Below are 20,077 nucleotides of genomic sequence, written 5' to 3' on the forward strand. Positions count from 1 at the left end.
ACGTAATCACGGGGCTCAAAACAAAGCAGCAGTATGCCATCGCCAGCCGATGCATCAGCCTCCGTCCTCTGAACTCTAAAAAAAAATATCGTCTCACGATAGGCTCTTGTTCGGACCGGAATTTTCTGACTCTGCCTGTTAGACTGCACTAAATATTCTTTCACAGTTCATATCTTCATACATAGATGGCACCACAAAATCAAACTTGACAGTTATGGCAAGATTTTTTTTTTTTTTCTCATTGAAGTGGGGAGTTGCGCTGCTCTCATAACTGCCTTGAATGCCTTTGTACGCCAGGAGGTTGGCTTTCCCGCCATGCCCGGCGCCGGTGCCGTGCTCTATCCATACGTTTTGGTCCTCCTCGGTACTTCTCTCTCTCGCACTGTGCGGCAGATGGCGGCCGGAAAAAGGAGGAGCGAGGGGTCCGTAAAATGGGAAGCACGCACTCTCCTTCCGCCCTCTTTCTCTCTTTCTCTTGCGTAATAGAAAGCCCGGTGGCGAGGAGGAGGGAAGCCGCGCGCTTCGCCGGCCGGCTTCGCGCACAGCCGGCACCGCCGCATTCGTGGCGTAGTCGCGGCGCGGGTAGGAACTCGGGGCCCAAGCGGCGGAGGGGTATACAGGCCGAGAACACGCCGGCCTGAGGAAGGCAGCAGCAGCAGCAGACGACGTGTTCGTCCACCGGCGCAGACGACAGAAACCTCCAAGCACGTCTGGTACGGATCGCTAGCCGCAGTCTAGTACATACAGGAGAGCAGAGAAAAAAGGACATTTCGGGATCAATCCCCATTTGGTGAAAAACATGGCCGAGGCAACGCAGTACTCCGAGGTGCCGCAGGCCGAGCCCAGGGCCGCCTCCGGGGCCGAGACTGCCAACAACCGGGCCGTCGGTGACAACGATGTCGTCTGCTTGAAGCCCAAGATGAGTCTCCTCAATGGGATCACTGTGATCGTCGGAAGCATCATCGGATCGGGAATCTTCGTGTCGCCGAGAGGGGTGCTGGCTAACACGGGCAGCGTCGGAGCCTCCCTCGTGGTCTGGGTGGCGTGCGGAGTCTTCTCCATGATCGGAGCTTACTGCTACGCCGAGCTGGGATGCATGATCACAAAGTGAGTATAAAGTTATTCGTGCCTTCTCTAACTCGAGTTAAGCTTCCACACCCTTCTGGTTAAGCTCGTGGGCTGAAAAACCGGATAAAGTAACTGTTGGTCACGTAGCCACGCGGTATTCGCCAATGCTGGCTTTAAAGGCTCCGGTGAAGCGCACTTCTCTGCATCACTCTTCAGTCGCGCCGCTAAACCCACCGCCGTGGAATTTTTTTTTTTTTTTACTCTGCAAGACTAACATTATCGTTTCAATATATTGAAGTCACCAGGTGATCACGCATTCTGAAGGTATATAACCGCAAAGTAGGGGGCGATGTTCAGAGCTTCTCGTTCTATAAAAATCTGTGATACGAAGTCGAACTCACAGTATTGCCAAAAATTTTCTTTTTTCGTGATCGATGCTCACGAGACGGCATAAAGTTTTGTTTTCACATGGGCAAGGCAGCTTCGCAAGAACAAATTCTGGGGTGGGTTATAATTACGCATGTGAGAGATGTTTAATTCTTTCATAAATTAAATTAATGATGCAGCAAAACATTTTTAAAATAAGGGAGATGATGAGCTGAACAATTTTTGCCCCAGAGCAGGCAGTATTTCACTGTGAGAGAAAAAAAAAAAGCAATCTTCTGCCTCACGATCTTATGTCCTTTCGCGCGGAGAGTAGGACAAATTGTCCACGTCAAAACATTTTCTTCGCCTGTCGCTGAAGATAATTTGTCTCTCGAGAATATCCCGAAAAAAAAAACGGTTCAAAACAGTCACCGTCACTCACTATTCCAGTCCCCAAGGCGAACTCACTTTCGAGACCGCAAGAGGCCTTCGGTCTGTAATCTAAATTTCTTCCGACATTCTCTTTCATTACGAAAGCTGCCGCCATAACCTCGAGTGTCCAGGAATTGAGCAAACGCTGTCGGGGGGAGGGTCGTCTTATCTGGAGCGGCATTCGAGTCACGTCCAGCCATAATAGTCACCAGAGGCTATTTTTTTTCTCTCTCACTTTTTTTTTTGTTCTTTTTCCTGGACAACGTACAGTCGGGAAGCCTTCAAGGCGGACTGCCCCCGACGCCTGCGTACCGACTCGACCGCAGCATTTCCTAGCGTTCGAAGTTTCGTAACGTTTCTTTTACACAAAGCCAGCCGCATGAGGTTACGTGTAAAACGGGGGTAAGATCGCTGCTGCCAGGAAACGTCGTTGAAGCCAGCGTTCGGGTATACACAAAAGCCTATTATGAATCCAGCAAGGCGTAATTTTCCTAAGTTTTGATAGGCGCATTAATAGCTGCGTGCAAGCACTTGGGCTCTGCTGATTGTCAGGTGCTGTTCGAAAAAAGTAAGTAGTTGGGCGTCGAACGATAACAAAAGATACTGCAGGAATTCCCGCGAAGACACATATGACAATTCCAGAGACAGAAAAAACACTGAAACTGAAGTCTCACAGCTATATATACACTGTACACGGTTTGCTTATACGAGTGCACTTACGTAAAAGCTTGCATAAAGCTTGAAAGACGAATCGTCATTCCTTCGTTATATCCATTATTTCGTTATAAACTCTTGTTATAGCGAGGTTCGAATATATAAATATTCGAATCTGTATAAAAACACCACCTTGTCTATACCTGGGCAACAGAGACGAGAAGAAGCGAAGAACCAGGAAATCGTCTTTACACTTATGATCGTTTGTATATATATAAGTTTATGCTTTACGGGGATTTAACGTCCCAAAGCGACTCAGACTATGAGGGACGCCGTAGTGAAGGGCTTCGGAAATTTCGACCACCTGGGGTTCTTTAATGTGCACTGACATAGCACAATACACAGGCCTCTAGAATTTCGCCTCCGTCGAAATTCGACCGCCGCGGCTGGGATCGAACCCGCGTCTTTCGGGCCGGCAGCCGAGCGCCATAACCACTCAGCCACCGCGGCGGCCTTTTTGTATATATTCTGGGACCAATAAACTTCTTTCTCACAAAAAAAAGCACTCGCAAAAATGATGAATGTGCAAACATACAGCGCGCTAGATCAACACGGGGCTGACATATATAGTTACACGTATACACAGATAAATACCATGCACATGGAGATGCAGTCAAATCTCTCAAAGATGACTTGTGTACGAGATCAAGGTGCTGGTGTGTGCGTATCTGGGATTGCAACCACTGGACTGCGCTTTTCATACCCAGCAATTCTGGGCAAAAACATTTTTCAACGGGAAAGAGTTTATGAGCGCAATTTTTTTTATCTATTGTAAGAATTCACTATAACAATCAATATGCCCGCAGATCTGCCGTCAGCAGACTTGCATTTTTTGCTATTAACGTTGTTGCGATCGTCAAGAACGTTCCCTATTGGTTGTCAATGGCAGTCTCAACTGCTCGATGAAATCGATGTAAAAACTGTAAAAGAAAGATTTTGTTACTCATCGGAAGAATGGACAATTACCTTCAATGTTTCCATAACATTGTCTTACAATATTCCAATATTAAAAAATTTTCGCCAGAAATGTTGGACACGTGTCTGCACAACGTTTTGGACCAGCCGTTATTGGGACGACAGGCGCATATCCCGAAGGGAGAACAGAGGTGTGCCTTCAGTTTGATATGATAAAATGAAGAAATATGCTATTCCACTCAATTCCTTCAGCTGAAACACGCAATAAATTACTCCAAAAAGTCACGAAAAACAAGAAAGCGCTTTGGGAGGTGTGTTTACATGTATGGCTAGGCGAAGAAAAAAAAATCGCCTCGAAACAACCGCCAATACTGAGAGACGATGTGCAATTCGCCGCAAAGAAAAACGAAGTGATATAAAAATAACCCTGGCTTCCGAGTCGATTAGCGAAAGTGCCAGGAATATTTGGAAGCTGCGGCGCAGGAGCATATACGATGAGAAATGACTAATTCAGGTTTCGGACGGGTCGATAAAACTTGCGCTCGCTCCAAGGAGCAAGCCCATTACATTTTCGGAAGGAAAAGACTGATCGATCGATACATAAGTGGCCCGACTGATTGGCGGATATGCTTGCTGATAATTGAGTGCCGTTAAAAAAAACGCGACGCTGTGTTTTATCCTCTACAAGTTATCAAAATGGGCGGCATCTTTTGAAAACTACATAAATCTTTACTGAAATGGAGCCAGTGTTTATGGGTAGATGGCGTTTTGGTTGACACCGATTTGTAGTCACTGGAACAGTTCCAGTGAGGCTTATCTCATCTGATTAAAGTACAGATTAGAATACCGCGAAGTAAGACTTATTGGCTGATTACGATCCGACCAGGATGCAGGCTATAAAACTCCCGAAGTAACACTTCAAAGCCTGATTTGGTCAAGATACAACTTTCAGTGTCCTGAAATAACACGTCTTGTCTTATTCTGATTCGATCACGATAAAAGTGATAAGATGTCTGATTTAAATGCTGCAGCTGAAACATTTTTTGAACACACAATGGCTTCGCTAACCATAACAGAGGGGATGCAGCAGCAGTAACAGTATATAGTGCCTGACGAGATTTGAAAGTGATCACGTTAGGCTTATCCGACTCGGATTAAAGTGCTCCAACGCAGTTTATTTTTGCGATAAAGCTTAAATAAACATATGAGCTCAGCTAGGCGCTTAGTTCCTCCACACTGCACCGTCGTTTTTATTAGGTAAAAAGTGACCACCACACAATGAAAATTTCATTTCTCCAATTCGGTGCAAACGTCCACCGTCAAATCGCGTTGATCTCAGAATGCGTACACGGACAACAACTCCTCTTCTGCTACACACAGCGGCTTCTTCACTGCTCATTCAAGACTCGCACAAGATACGGGAGAGGATGCGAAAACGTAGCAGAAGGAGATAAAAAAAGCCCGGCGCACGCTGTTCGATGTGGGTACGTCTGCAACTCTCAAGCAGGCGACCAACAAGCAAGAAAAAAACTAAACGGAGCGAGCGGCGTCGTTCTTTGCCCTCTATCTCCTAGTCTGCTTCCCTCTCTCCTATCGAGCGAGAGAGGGCCGCGCGTGTTCCGGTAGCGGCGGGTGTTCAAAGCGTTCCCGGTCCTCGAAACGCCGTCTCCGGATTGCACCAGACCGTTAGGCCTAGGGCTGCACCCACGCCGCCGGTACAGTGCACACTACCGCCGGCGTGTTGCGGTTTGGAGAACGTGGGAGTTTGGAACGGCGACTGCTTGGGCAGTCCGACCGTGGGGGCAGTTTTGCAGTTTAAAACGGTTCGTGGGATGGCTCGAATAGCATCTAAATGAGTATTTAAAGAATAATATAGTTTAAGTTGAACTGTTTTGTATCGAAAAGTAATCACTAAAATGCGTAAGCACCCGCCGCGGTGGCTCAGTGGTTAGGGCGCTCGACTACTGAGCCGGAGTTCCCGGGTTCGAACCCGACCGCGGCGGCTGCGTTTTTATGGAGGAAAAACGTTAAGGCGCCCGTGTGCTGTGCGATGTCAGTGCACGTTAAAGATCCCCAGGTGGTCGAAATTATTCCGGAGCCCTCCACTACGGCACCTCTTCTTCCTTTCTTCTTTCACTCCCTCCTTTATCCCTTCCCTTACGGCGCGGTTCAGGTGTCCAACGATATATGAGACAGATACTGAGCCATTCCCTTTCCCAAAAAATCAGTTATTATTATTAATGCGTAAGCAGCTTAGTTACAGATATTTCACAATTAAAGATCGAAGTCAGTGTATTACTGACTTGCAATTTTACTTATTTATTAAATGAATTATTATTTTAAGTCGTGATTTTTAGTGCAAATTACTGATTTCATTCTTCTGTCGCGTAATTAAATCTACTCGACAGAGTAATTCTCTGATCAGAGCATTCGATTTTGAGGTTGTCGAGTGGTCGAATAATATCTGAACGTGAATCGAATAGCTTTGAAATTAGAGCCCGGCATTCCTTTCGCGGTTGAAAAGAACAGTGAAATTGCTGAGTAGCGAACAATGTGTAAGAACGAGGTCCCGTGAGAACTGCGGTTCGGGTCACATATCCGAATGGCAGATGAACTTTCGTTTTCGTTCCCTTTCCTCCTTCCACGTGTGGGGTAGCAGGCCAGGGTCACTTACCTCCGGTGACCTCTCACCTTTTCTCTCACTGAACTTCACTTTCTCACCCTCTCGTTCATTTATTCATTGAAACACAATGAATGTACACGAGGCTCTCTTTTAGAGTGCGCTGAGGAATGGGGGGGGGGGGGGGGGGGTCCACAGCATCACAACGTTTTTTTTTTTTTTTAATGTGCTCCACTAACTTCACCTCCCATGTGCCATACAGTGTAGCCAACTATAGCCCCACAGTCTGAGGACTTTTCACCGCGACTGTATATATGAACGTAGGTGCATGCGTGCACTGTGCTCCAGTGTAAGCTGTAACAATTTCAATCAGCCTCGCGGCGAAGCGTGGAAAAATATAACGGAAAATTTCTAATACGTCCTAGAAAACAGCGCTGCCATCACTTACGGTCTATATGTATTGCCGCCGCAAATGAGGACGGTAAATGTCATTATGACATTCTCCTGGCGAACCGGAGATAATTAGGGCTCATGAGCTCTACAAAACACTTCCGATGTAAACTTGTCAGACTAAAGGACGAAGTCTTGTAATATCACTGCTTGCCAGGAAGCAGTTTTAAGAAACGGAGACGCATGCTAAAGCAAGCATTGTTATGCTGACCGCGTTGCGCATATGCCGGAGAAGGCTCGCGAAAGGTCCCTACTCTCTTGCGTCACGAAGCATCGCGTGTTGAACTATATGTTCTCTATTGTTTGTGACGTCACGCCGGTTTCCGAAATAAAATAAGAAGGAGCGGTTCGTAGAAAAGCGGCAGCGGTAGCTTGGTGCACTTGTCTAAGAAATAGAAATAAATGCTGGCTGATGGAGCAACATATCCTGATTTTTTTTTTTCTCTAAGAAGTACGTTTATCAAATTTGCAGCCGGCACTGTCAAAACCAGCACGCCTTCCCGAATTCACATCACATTTACATCATCTTTACATTATCCAACGTGTTGGCGACAGACGCGGACAAATACAAAGTCAGTTTGAATATCTTTTTAAGCAAACTGAACTATTTCTGAAACAATACGCGTCTTCGTCGTGATAATAGACAACTTGTATGCATTCGCCGCAGAGAGAGGGCAGGACGATCGTATTCTTGACAGCACAATACAAAGTGAACAAGTGTTGGATTATAGCTAGCCAACGTTCCGACCAGAGGAACCTCTTCGTCGAAACGTTTGGTGGAGGGTTGAGGCTCCGCCCTGAACCCTTGTTCACTTTGTTTTATATATCCTTGGCATGGCGAAGGCATCTGCTTATCTCTGCCTAATTGTGCCCCACGTCTGCACAGGAGTCGCTGTCGTAAAGCTATCCACAAAACAAAAACATACCCGCCGCGGTGGCTCAGTGGTTAGGGCGCTCGACTACTGATCCGGAGTTCCCGCGTTCGAACCCGACCGCGGCGGCTGCGTTTTTATGGAGGAAAAACGCTAAGGCGCCCGTGTGCTGTGCGATGTCAGTGCACGTTAAAGATCCCCAGGTGGTCGAAATTATTCCGGAGCCCTCCACTACGGCACCTATTCTTCCTTTCTTATTTCACTCCCTCCTTTATCCCTTCCCTTACGGCGCGGTTCAGGTGTCCAAAGATATATGAGACAGATACTGCGCCATTTCCTTTCCCCAAAAACCAATTATTATTATTATTATTAATCAGACCGACCTCATGGGGTATACGGTTCTCTGTCGCCGATGTAAGCATCCACACATCACCGTGCTTTAAATTTCGTCTCTCTCAAATCTATCCGCGTGAGATGCTTCTACTCTTTCGATGATATCTACTTTGCATTTAACGCAATACCGGTTCTCACTACCTGCAGGGATCGTACATGTCCGCACCTCCGCAGAACATTCCGTACAGGAACAGCACGCCGTCACATACGAATCGTATACGCGAAACCGGTGACCGGATGTGTTCTTTAACGTTTCCGCAGAAAGGCGCTTGTATATCACGAGCGATCGTACCGCGAACAAAAAAAGTAGAATAAGCAAAAAAAAAAAGTAGTGCACAGTCACATGACATCCGGATGAGTGCACGAAATTACGAAATGACAATTTTCCTGCAAAAAAAAAAGAAAAAAGCCGACATATGCTGTCGTCCACGTCGCAGAGTACACGTCTGGCACACGTTGTCATCCCCGGAGCACACGCGTCCGCGCTCGACTGTATACTTATAGTTTTATTTCGATGCCCCCCCCCCCCCCCCGCGTCACAGAGAACAGCTGCGCGGTTGCTGCGTCGATGGCTCCCCCCCCCCCCCTTTTGCGCGCTCTCCAACTGTTCTTTCTTTCTTGAAGGTTTCAACGGCTGACAAGACGGGCAAGTCTTCTTGAATGGCTCGAGTTTTGGGTCTGAAAACACAGCTCGCGTTCAATATATAATAATTGGTTTTTGGGCGGGAAAGGAAATGGCGCAGTATCTGTCTCATATATCGTTGGACACCTGAACCGCGCCGTAAGGGAAGGGATAAAGGAGGGAGTGAAAGAAGAAAGGAAGAGAGAGGTGCCGTAGTGGAGGGCTCCGGAATAATTTCGACCACCTGGGGATCTTTAACGTGCACTGACATCGCACAGCACACGGGCGCCATAGCGTTTTTCCTCCATAAAAACGCAGCCGCCGCGGTCGGGTTCGAATCCGGGAACTCCGGATCAGTAGTCGAGCACTCTAACCACTGAGCCACCGCGGCGGGTTCGCGTTCAACGCCTGAGCGGTTTTCCCCTATTCCAGAGAGTCTTTGAACGAGAACATCTTCGACGGAATTCCGTCTGGTTTTGGGTTGAAATTGGTAGGGTTGAAAATAAGGTATCGGTTGGTGTCAGTGTTTCTCAACTTTTGTTTCAGACGGTACTATATATAACCACGGTATACTGTACACGAGTTTAACTTCCCGAAGCTTCATGCGCGTGGACTATATGAGGAACGTCGTAACGTAGGGTTTCTGGTTAATCTCAACCACGTGGTGTTCTTTAACGTGAGCTGGAAGCAGACAACACAAAAGCGTATTTTGCATTTCGTCTTCACCGAAATGCGGCTGCCGCAACCGGGATTCCTTCCAGCGATCTTGGGCTCAACGGCCAAAAGCTTTAGGCAGTGAGCCACCGCCCTGGGTAGTTTGTTGCGAAGAAATATGCTAAAGATAACAGTACTATTGCAATACTATAGTAGTACAATTGCTACTACTACTGTTAATTCTACTATTGGTACTACTACAGCTGTTACCACCACCACTACTACTACTACTACTGCTATACTACTTCTACAGCCGTTACCACTGCTACTACTATTAGCAGTACTACCGGTACTACTACTACTACTACTACTACTATTACCACTACTACTACTATACTACTACTATACTACTACTACTACTACTATACTACTACTACTACTATACTACTTATACACCTGTTACCACTGCTACTACTATTAGTAGTACTACCGGTACTAGTACTACTATACTACTACTACTACTACGACTATACTAATACTACTACTATACTAATACTACTACTACTACTACTATACTAGTTCTGCAGCTGTTACCACTGCTACTACTATTAGTAGTACTACCGGTACTACTACTACTACTACTACTACTTCTACTACTACTATACTACTTCTACAGCTGTTACCACTGCTACTACTATTAATAGTACTATCGGTACTACTACTACTACTATACTACTACTACTATACTACTACTACTACTACTACTACTACTACTACTACTACTACTACTACTACTACTACTACTACTACTACTGCTACTACTACTACTACGACTACTGCAATAGAACTAATGCTTCGTAGTAGAGTTCATCCTGTGGAGCCCTTCCCTCATGGAATCCGTCAATTCGTCTTGCACTATCGTCATAGTCATTATTACCCCCGTGACATGACTGGCCGAATCACGGCACAAGGATGCGTTCCGTAGAGGATGGCGTCACGTGCTAAACTCCATCTCCCCCTCCCTCATATGCAACTAGAGAAATCAAATGCTTGGCGACTCAAATTATCCTACTCCAAGAAATACCCCGCACGGGCAAATGAGGAAGTAAAGTATCTGATTAGTTATGCTTACGCAAGAATTATCTGCACGTTTTAAAAAACCGTGCATGGTTGACATCAATTTCAAGAGAGCTTGCGTCAAGTATATGTCAGTGTAGTCAGAGTATTTTCACCTTTTCGTCTGCAGCTCAGAAATGCACTTGACACTTCCACATCACTTTCCAGTTTTTGTCGCGAAAACGCTTTACGATATAGCGCACAGTATTACCCGAACACAGAAAGCACTGTTATATCTTTCAAAGTACTGACCGGATGTCAATTACTTAGGCGATGACTTACATAATTGGTTTTTTTGGGGGGAAAGGAAATGGCGCAGTATCTGTCTCATATATCGTTGGACACCCGAACCGCGCTGTAAGGGAAGGGATAAAGGAGGGAGTGAAAGAAGAAAGGAAGAGATAGGTGCCGTAGTGGAGGGCTCCGGAATAATTTCGACCACCTGGGGATCTTTAACGTGCACTGACATCGCACAGCACACGGGGTGCCTTAGCGTTTTTCCTCCATAAAAACGCAGCCGCCGCGGTCGGGTTCGAACCCGGGAACTCGACCGCGGCGGCTGCGTTTTGATGACTTCGAGTTAGATTTTTATTTTCTTGCAGGGGGGTTCCATTTTATGGTCACGTTGGTCATTAATCCAAATAAACTACAACTAGCCCAGCTCGGCGGCGTAGGAGAGGAGGAGGCATTTCTTCTTAGATTGAATGAATGAAAAAAAAATTATTGCTCTTATCTGCTCATCAGTTGAATAATGTCGAAGGAAGGGACCCTCAGGGCTTCTGCAGCTTTTCCCGCCCTTCAGTCTCTGTCTACAAGGGTTACCTGGCCTTCCAAATAACAACTCAGCACGAGTGCTTCCCACTACTCTAAGTCAGAATACTTGGAACAACTTGACTAAAAACGTTGTAAGACTCCTAAGCTGCACGATGAGTTGACGCGATAGTCTAGGTCATTTTTTTTTTGCAACATTCCCATATTAGGACGACGATGCACCGATACTGAGCACCAGCATACATTGGCTTTCCATTCTGAGCAGATTTACACCTATGAATGTATTTTTAATTTTTTTTCAATTGTTTCAATTAGTCAATTGATCAATTACACACTCAAAATTTTCTTAGCATCATCAAGCATTGGCTTTTCATTCTGAGCATTTTGACACCTTTGAACCCCACATTTTTCCATTTTTTTCATTTCATTAATTAATCAATGAATTACAATGATTTCATTAACTCGTCATCGCCTACCACACACCAATCAATCATCAATCACTAGAACCACAAATTACCATGATACGATTTTTTTGTTACGCAGCCCTCGATTATTTCCGACACGCGGTGCTGACTACGCCGATGGCTTTCGACCGAGCGAGCTGTATGCGCTATCGCGTAATAGCCCGACGAGATGACACCATTATAGTCGCACTTGGTTAAACTCGCTCCCTGGCATACATGCACTAATAATAATTAATAATTGGTTTTTGGGGAAAGGAAATGGCGCAGTATCTGTCTCATATATCGTTGGACACCTGAACCGCGCAGTAAGGGAAGGGATAAAGGAGGGAGTGAAAGAAGAAAGGAAGAAGAGGTGCCGTAGTGGAGGGCTCCTCGGTTGTAGAAAATAAAAATACCCGACCGCGGCGGCTCCGTTTTTATGGAGGAAAAACGCTAAGGTACCCGTGTGCTCTGCGATGTCAGTGCACGTTAAAGATCCCCAGGTGGTCGAAATTATTCCGGAGCCCTCCACTACGGCACCTCTTGATTCCTTTCTTCTTTTACTCCCTCCTTTACTCCTTCACTTACGGCGTGGTTCAGGTGTCCAACGATATATGCGACAGATACTGCGCCATTTGCTTTCCCCAAAAAACCAATTATTACCACAGGATATATACGATATGCCATACAGACGCCAATTGTATAACGTCGAGTGTATACTGCAAGGCTTTTGCTAAGCGTATACGAAGCACTTAGCTCCGAAAAGGGCAGCAGATAAGTACAGTAACGCATCGCGGGGGCTCTCGAAAACGAAAATGCCCGCTCAGGGCCCGGATAGGACGTCAAATGGACTTAAACGGTCATTCATCGCGGCCTTCTTTGTTGCCGTGTAGAGTACTTCTTGAGACCGCTATATCGGGCCTCTGTGTGCGACGCAGCTCACGCTTAGCTGTGCAAACACTCCGGGCTGCCGTTGCTACTAGGTGGGACATATCACCTTTTAGTGCTTTTGTGCAGTCGACTCCCGATAATTCAGACTGAAAGGGAACCGATAAACGTGCTGAAATTATTAAGCGGGGTGGGGGGGGGGGGGATTTTTAATAGACATGATGTTGATTGGACCGGAGCGTCAGTTTGAATAAACCGGCGGTTCGAATTAAGCGAGTTCGAATCAACGACAGTGCAGTTCGACTGCCAATGATACGAACTCGGAGGGATATTATAATTGGTTTTCGGGGAAAGGAAACGGCGCAGTATCTGTCTCACATATCGGCGGACACATGAACCGCGCCGTAAGGGAAGGGATAAAGGAGAGAGTGAAAGAAGAAAGGAAGAGGTGCCGTAGTGGAGGGCTCCGGAGTAATTTCGACCAGCTGGGGATCTTTAACGTGCACTGACATCGCACAGCACACGGGCGCCTTTGCATTTCGCCTTCATCGAAACGCAGCCGCCGCGGCCGGGTTCGATCCGGGAAGGAACCGAAAATCTGTTCGAATTACGAGGAGTTCCGATTAGGGAGGAATTTCAAAAAGCTTTAAGTTGACGAAACCAGTTTGTATAAACGGGAAGTTCGAATTAAGCCATCTCCAGTTAACGAAAGATGACTATATCTTTCCGCTCGCAGGCAGTGGTTCAACTATAATATAGCCACATGTTAGCACAGAAGAGATATAAATTAATATATTCTTTCGGGTACTTTAAGTAAAAAAAAGTATGCGACACTTCGGACGCCTATGTATGACCCTTCTGCATATAGTCATGCAAATGATTAATGCAGCACTTCCAATTTTTCCCTGCATAATTCTTGAAAAAATGCGTGCGTCTCGTCTGTATATACATTCAACCACCGCTCAAAAGGAAAGCGACGCTAATGGCAATGAACCATCCTGAGAGAAATGTTTTAAAAGATACATTTGTCACTAATATAGAATGTATATGCGCTGACTGCACCGAAATTAAGTCGGCGCGACGCCTGCCCCGTTGGACAATTTAAAGAAAGGACACCCGAACCGGACCGTCAGTGAAGGAAATTGAAATGACGCCTGTCTTACAATTTTCGCTGGACACCCGTACCGCGCCGTAAGAGAAGGAAAATCCCTTCCCTTACGGCGCGGTTCAGCTGTCCACTGAGATGCGCCGTTTTTCGCTCTCGGCCAACGCCGCCGACGCCACCGGCTTTTTTGCGACACGAGTTCCTTAACGCTAGCTGTCGCGTTAAAATGCAGGGGACACTAAAGATCTCCCTTAAGGGTATGACGTGATAGCGACAATCGGTTAACGCCCATGTATATGCCGGATCGGTCATTCTCTATTTTACATTCAGATATCCCTGGAAGTCCTCACACCACTCCTTGCGCAAAGGTGCAGCGGTTGAGTGATGCACCACTGCCCTGCGATGGCAGGTGCTGCCACCTGGTGGGGCTTGTGCGACCCAGGTAGCTCTTCCCGAGCAGCCTGTCGCGACCAATCGTTAATTTAAGTACCACTTGCCACGGTGGTCAGCTTTCTTACAATTCACTGGACAGGTTGTGATGACGCCGCAAGGTCACGTGACCTGAGCGGTCCGCTAAGGTTGCTTCTTCGGTTATTTTTCGCTCACAACGACGCCGTACCGACGACGCCGGATTTTCCTCTACCGGCAGATTCCCTCGCTAATTGTATCCAAAATTTCCGCATTTAAAAATCTTTCAGTAATTTTCATGCATTCAATTCTCTGATCTTGTCTTTTTTCCCCTTTTTAATTAATCTCTGACATGATATCCAAAGCACAACCATTAGCTAAGCACCAGTTTGCCATCTTTTCTTGGCCCTCCTCACTGAACCCTGGCCAATCCCCCGTCGTGAATATATGCCATCCCTTATAAAAATGGTCTCTAGACTGTCTATAGACTTCTTGTAGACTCCCTCGCCTTCCTTTAGATAAAACTCATTGGTCTATTTATAGTCTATAGACTGTCTATGGACAAAAGTCTACTAAAAGTGCATGGCCAAAAATCTATAGATTGTCTATAGAATGCGTATTGCCTATAGACTAGACTATAGTGTCTGTCTATAGAATGCGTATTGCCTATAGACTAGACTATACTGTGTGTCTATAGAAAGTCTATAGACCTCATATACAAAAGTGTAGGAAGTCTGTAGACTGTGTAAAGAAATGTCTGTAAGGGATGCCATTAATGCAACAACAGCAATAACGGGAGTCTTGACACTATATATCGTGTTAAAACGTACTACAGCTGTCGGCCACAAACTTGGTTGGCGCTCGTTTCCTTCGTTAGTATTGATTTCAGCTGCACGTGTACGTGTATGACCTCGCGTGCAGAGCGGCCGGACTTCTCTCTATTCGTTCAGAGCTGCTTTCTGTTCCGCAGAGATGAACCAATGAAAGCGCCGTGACGGGAACGGAGGTACGTAGCATCATTAAAGACAGCTGAATAAAGCTTGCAAATAAAGGCGAAAGGAGGGAGAAATAAAGAATTCGCGAACCGGTTTTTCGCGCTGGCCATGTTTGGCCAGAGGTCCTCACAATACGTTCGTTACACGAAAAGAGGAAGCGGACGTAGTGCGTCACATCCGGTTCTTTTTCCCGCAATTAGCTGCCCGTGCGGGGTCTGTTGGTGCAGCAGCCAACCATGGCGCCATAACACGCGCTGCTTTTGCGGTGCAGGTTAAAAATAAAAGGCAAAAAAACATGAACGAAGCGAGGGAAAGAGGAGAGTCGCAAATGCCTGTGTGTTTGCGCACGGTGAGCAGATGTCGCCGTAAGTTTTATTTCATTTATTTTATTTGTTTCTCCTGCTGCTGTAGCTTCGAGTTTCAGAGAACGTTCGTTGCAGGCTTGGGCATAAATGTACTCACAGACAACAAAGACAAACAGACAAGGTGCCTCCTTTTGCCACAAGTAACTATTACGATAACTACTGAGCAGACACGAGAAGGGAAACAGAGGAGCTCGTTATGACATACATGACGGAAGCTGAGTCACCGAAACCAATTAAGGAGCATAGGGGATATATTTATAAAAAAATCTGTGGTGTTCATCAATGGGAGGTTAATAGGGGAATTAGTATTAAGGATAATTGATCACAAAGCAGAAGAAAAACAACCACATGCCGCCGGCGGGATCTGAACCCCCGAACTTAGAATTTCGCGCCCCGTGCTCTACCGATTGCCCTATTGATCTCCCATTGATGAACACCACATATTTTTTAAAAAAATCCCCTATGCACCTTGGTTTTGGCAACTGGTTGCTTTCGTCATGTAGACCTATGGGGATAACTGTGATTACAGGATAGCGATGGCGCAGGTTCACTTCGTTTATCCAGGTTATTCTCGCAGATGACGAGGGCTGGCGACCGTAGCGTCGAATCTCTGCCAGCATACCACTTTTTTTTTTCGTGAACTGGCGTGGGCAACACTGTGCTTAGCCATATTCCACCAATAGGAAGCGACCTTGGGCTTGGCTGCAGCGGCTAGCAAACGAATACACGCGTTCGGGAGTCCACCGAGATATACGAGACAGTTACTGCGTCATTTCCTTTCCTCAAAACCAGTTTTCAATTTCCCGTTATTCCGGAGCCCTCCACTACGGCACCTCTTTATTTCTTCCTTTATTTCACTCCCTCCTTTATCCCTTCCCTTACGGTGCGGTTCAGATGCCCAAAGATATATGAGAAAGAAATGGGCTTGGGCAGGGCATGTAATGCGAAGGCAAGACAACCGCTCGTCCTTAATCGTACCGGAGTGGATTCAAAGAGAAAGTAAGCGTAGCAGGGGGCGGCAGGTTAGGTGGGCGGATGAGATTAAGAAGTTTGCAGGAAAAGGGTGGATGCAGCTGGCCAAGGGTAGGGTTAATTGGAGAGACATGGGAGAGGCCTTTGCCCTGCAGTGGGTGTAGTAAGGCTGATGATGATGATGATGACTGCGCTATTTCCTTTCCCCAAAAAACCAAAATTCCCCTTCACTACGGCACCTCTTCTCTCAATCCCTCCTTCCAGAGCCCTCCACTATGGCACCTCTTTTTCTTCATTCACTTCCTCCCTTACCTTACGGCGTGGTTGAGGTGTCCACCAAGAAGTGAGTGCAGTCACTGCTCCGTTTTCTTTCCTCAAAAACCACTAATAAGTCGAACATTCTCTGCGATCTTGTCTAGAGCACCCTCTTTTTCTTCTTTCACTTCCTCCCTTCCCTTACGACGCGGCTGGGGTGCCCACCAAGAAGTGAGAACAGTCACTGCGCAGTTTCCTTTCCTCAAAAATCACTAATAGTTCAAAACTCCACTGCGTTCTTGTCTCGAGATGGGTCAACGCGCCTTGTCGAAAGCCACACGGGGCCATCAGAATAATAATAATAATTGGTTTTGGGGGGAAAGGAAATGGCGCAGTATCTGTCTCATATATCGTTGGACACCTGAACCGCGCCGTAAGGGAAGGGATAAAGGAGGGAGTGAAAGAAGAAAGGAAGAAGGAGGTGCCGTAGTGGGGGGCTCCGGAATAATTTCGACCACCTGGTGATCTTTAACGTGCACTGACATCGCACAACACACGGGCGCTTTGGCGTTTTTCCTCCATAAAAACGCAGCCGCCGCGGTCGGGTTCGAACCCGGGAACTCCGGATCAGTAGTCAGGGCCATCAGAAACACCGTAGTGAAAGTCTGCGGATGAGTATTCTGTCGGCTGGCGCTCCTTGACGTGCACTGACATCGCAAATCACTCGGATATTCCCCTTCCACCGAAGCGCGTATAGAGTTCGAAATGCAAGCTGTAGCCATTAGAGGCACATGTACCAGGAGTAAGTGAAATCTACTGGGGAACCTGCGAGTAGTACACATGTGGTGGCACCGCGACTAAAGGGTCCAGGGCGCTGGAGGAGGACCAGGGACGAGCATCGTGCTGGGGCAGCACGGTGCTGCCCGTATTGTCTAGCGCACCAGTGCGAGCTGGACGCCCGACCCCCGGATAGCTGCGGCAAAAAGGGCCTCGGAATAAAGGCACCATCCTCTGGGTGGCTCACCCTTTGCTGAAAATGTTTTCTTTCGCTTCGTGTGCCCCGCCGTGGTGGCTCAGTGGTTAGGGCGCTCGACTACTGATCCGGAGTTCCCGGGTTCGAGCCCGACCGCGGCGGCTGCGTTTTTATGGAGGAAAAATGCCAAGGCGCCCGTGTGCTGTGCGATGTCAGTGCACGTTAAAGATCCCAAGTGGTCGAAACTATTCCGGTACCCTCCACTACGGCACCTCTCTCTTCCTTTCTTCTTTCACTCCCTCCTTTATCCCTTCCCTAACGGCGCGGTTCAGGTGTCCAACGATATATGAGGTACATACTGCGTCATTTCCTTTCCCCAAAACCAATTATTATTATTATTCCCTTCGTGCTTTCATCGTTATTCCACATGAGCTTTACTGCCTTTGATGCGCAAAAACTAAGATAACTGGGTGTGGTAGGCGATGACGAGGTCATTGTAATTGAATGAAAAATTAAAGAAAAAATGATAAAGGGGGTTCAAGAGGTGCCGAATTGTTGAGAATAAAAATATTAAGGTAAAATTTAAGAGTAATATAGTTTGGAGAGTTTTAGAGATATTTGTCCAATGGAAAAGGCGTCGCGCCGAATGGGCGATGGCATTCGTGGACTCACTGGCAGCGCTGCATCACACTGTCGCGTTCCACTATGAAAGGCGAAGCTTAAGCGTCCTCCAATTTTTATTGCTTATCACGATCATTAACATCGACGTACAAAACACCAGGTCAGACCGGAGTGGACCACACGCTAGACTTACATTCGCCGAAAAGTCTGAAATCACGGCACCCACAAAGGTTACCTTAGTACACTCTAGGCAGTTCGATATGCTGTATGTCCATAATTCGGATTTTTAAGACACTGCTTGCACGACTTGCAGATTAGCATAACGTAGCTAAACTTCGTAGACATCCAGAATTGTAGAAAGTTAACTCCGCAGAGCAAAAAAGAAGTCTCTCCAGCAGTTTCAAACAGCTTACTCCAGTCTTATCCGCAGCCATTTACCTATTGTCTTTGTAATTTCAATGCGTTTACTGTGTTTATTTGTGCTTGCCATTTATAGTTGTGTTTTATCTTTGTGACCCGTTATTGCCATTTGTCCCGCCCCCCCTTATGTAATGCCCCATTGGGGCTTTTAAGGGAAAATAAATGATGATCCAGTTCTCTGCATGCACTGCACGCTACAGGATCTATCACCTATCGGAGAGATTCACACGCCAACAAAAAAGCTTTGCTTGACTGTCAGCCATAGTGTCGTGTATTAATTTCTCCACTCCCAAGAGGGACAGCAAACTAAACTAGCCGTGCAAGGCGAATAGAGTTAAAAGAGACCATAGGTCATCAGACATCGCAGTGAGCAAACTGCCGGTTTCTATCTATCGTCTGCGATGCACATGCATCATCAGCTGAAGCAGAATAGGACACCGCACTGTTGCAACTGAACATAAATCTTTGAGCAGATGGTTCGTTAAGACTCTATAATATTAGTTGATTCACAGCAGAAGGCTCACTAGCATTAAAATTATGGCTACGTCGCGTCCCGTCATGAAAGTATCGCGAAAGCGAAATTACGGCATCCACGCATAAGCGTTAACTATATAAGTCGATATCACCAATAAATACGTCCATTAATACATAATATCGCGATTGTAAAATGCGAACGCTACTAAGCGTCACACGTTGGGAACGAGACGTGACGGAACGCGACGTGTCGCAACAGCCCAAACCCCGCGTCTCTGTCCTCCAACGCACTTCGCTGGAACATGGGTGCTGCGTCCTGGGAACCGCTGCGGGTCGCACCCCACCGCCAACCAGCAACGCTGATCCTAGCTGGGGCGCACCAGTGGCGCAGTTCCAGGAGCCTCCGGTGGAGCCAGGGCTGAAGACTCTGAAGGGACTCGGTGGACGGATGAGGTGGATCCCGTACCATATTTCGCTTGAGGCTGCTGTTGACCCATAACCGCCTTGGAGGTGGTCAGTGACGCGGGTTCGTCGGCACACCTCGACTGTGGGGCCCAGGACTGCTGTTCAGGACCGGGGTCCAGGCCCAGGTGCTGACATCGCTGAAAGACTGATCCAAAAGTGTTTCTGGAGGTGTCCAGCGCCATCTTGGCCAGCAGTAGAACAACCGCGGCGTCATCCAGTACACTGAAGATAGGGCTCCACTGGAGATGAACGCCAACCTTGAAGAAGGCTGAATGGCTGTCGATGGACCCCAGCGAACGAATCCGAGAAGTCTGGGTCCGCCGGGTTCGGAGGTGTGCCAAAGGCAGGAGGGCGGCCAAGCGGAGCTCCGCGGGCCGCACCGTGAAAGCCACGTCACCAGCGCTGCTTTCGTCGCCATCTTGGGTTCTTCTCCTGTGCTGCCAGCCGTTCTTGCGCTCCTTTTATACCCTTAGCGCTGCTTCGTCCTTTTCTCGCTAAAACACTGCCCTCTTCTGGCCGAGTTTACATTAATAAATTGATGCGCAGGAAGCGACCAAAAGTCTGTTTACTTTTGGTGAAGTGTGGCACACGCCAAAGTGGTTTCTTTTTTAAAGCTGGAATGGATTCTAGGGTTTGCATGGCAGGTCTTCGTGAACCAATTTTGGCGTCCGCATGCTCAGATCGCTTCAATAACAAAGCT

General features: G+C 47.1%; 1 protein-coding gene across 1 annotated transcript in view; it reads left to right on the plus strand.

Annotated features, from left to right (window-relative positions):
- The first annotated feature begins 556 nt into the window (after positions 1-556).
- The window catches only part of LOC144104457 (large neutral amino acids transporter small subunit 2), a 137,396-nt gene continuing 117,875 nt past the window's right edge, over positions 557-20,077 (plus strand). The window contains exon 1 of the mRNA XM_077637474.1: positions 557-1,107. Within this exon, the coding sequence (XP_077493600.1) occupies positions 800-1,107 (308 nt within the window). The 5' untranslated portion in view covers positions 557-799. The remainder of the gene's footprint in view (positions 1,108-20,077) is intronic.

The sequence above is a fragment of the Amblyomma americanum genome, chromosome 9 (assembly GCF_052857255.1).
Source record: "Amblyomma americanum isolate KBUSLIRL-KWMA chromosome 9, ASM5285725v1, whole genome shotgun sequence".
Classification (NCBI taxonomy): domain Eukaryota; kingdom Metazoa; phylum Arthropoda; class Arachnida; order Ixodida; family Ixodidae; genus Amblyomma; species Amblyomma americanum.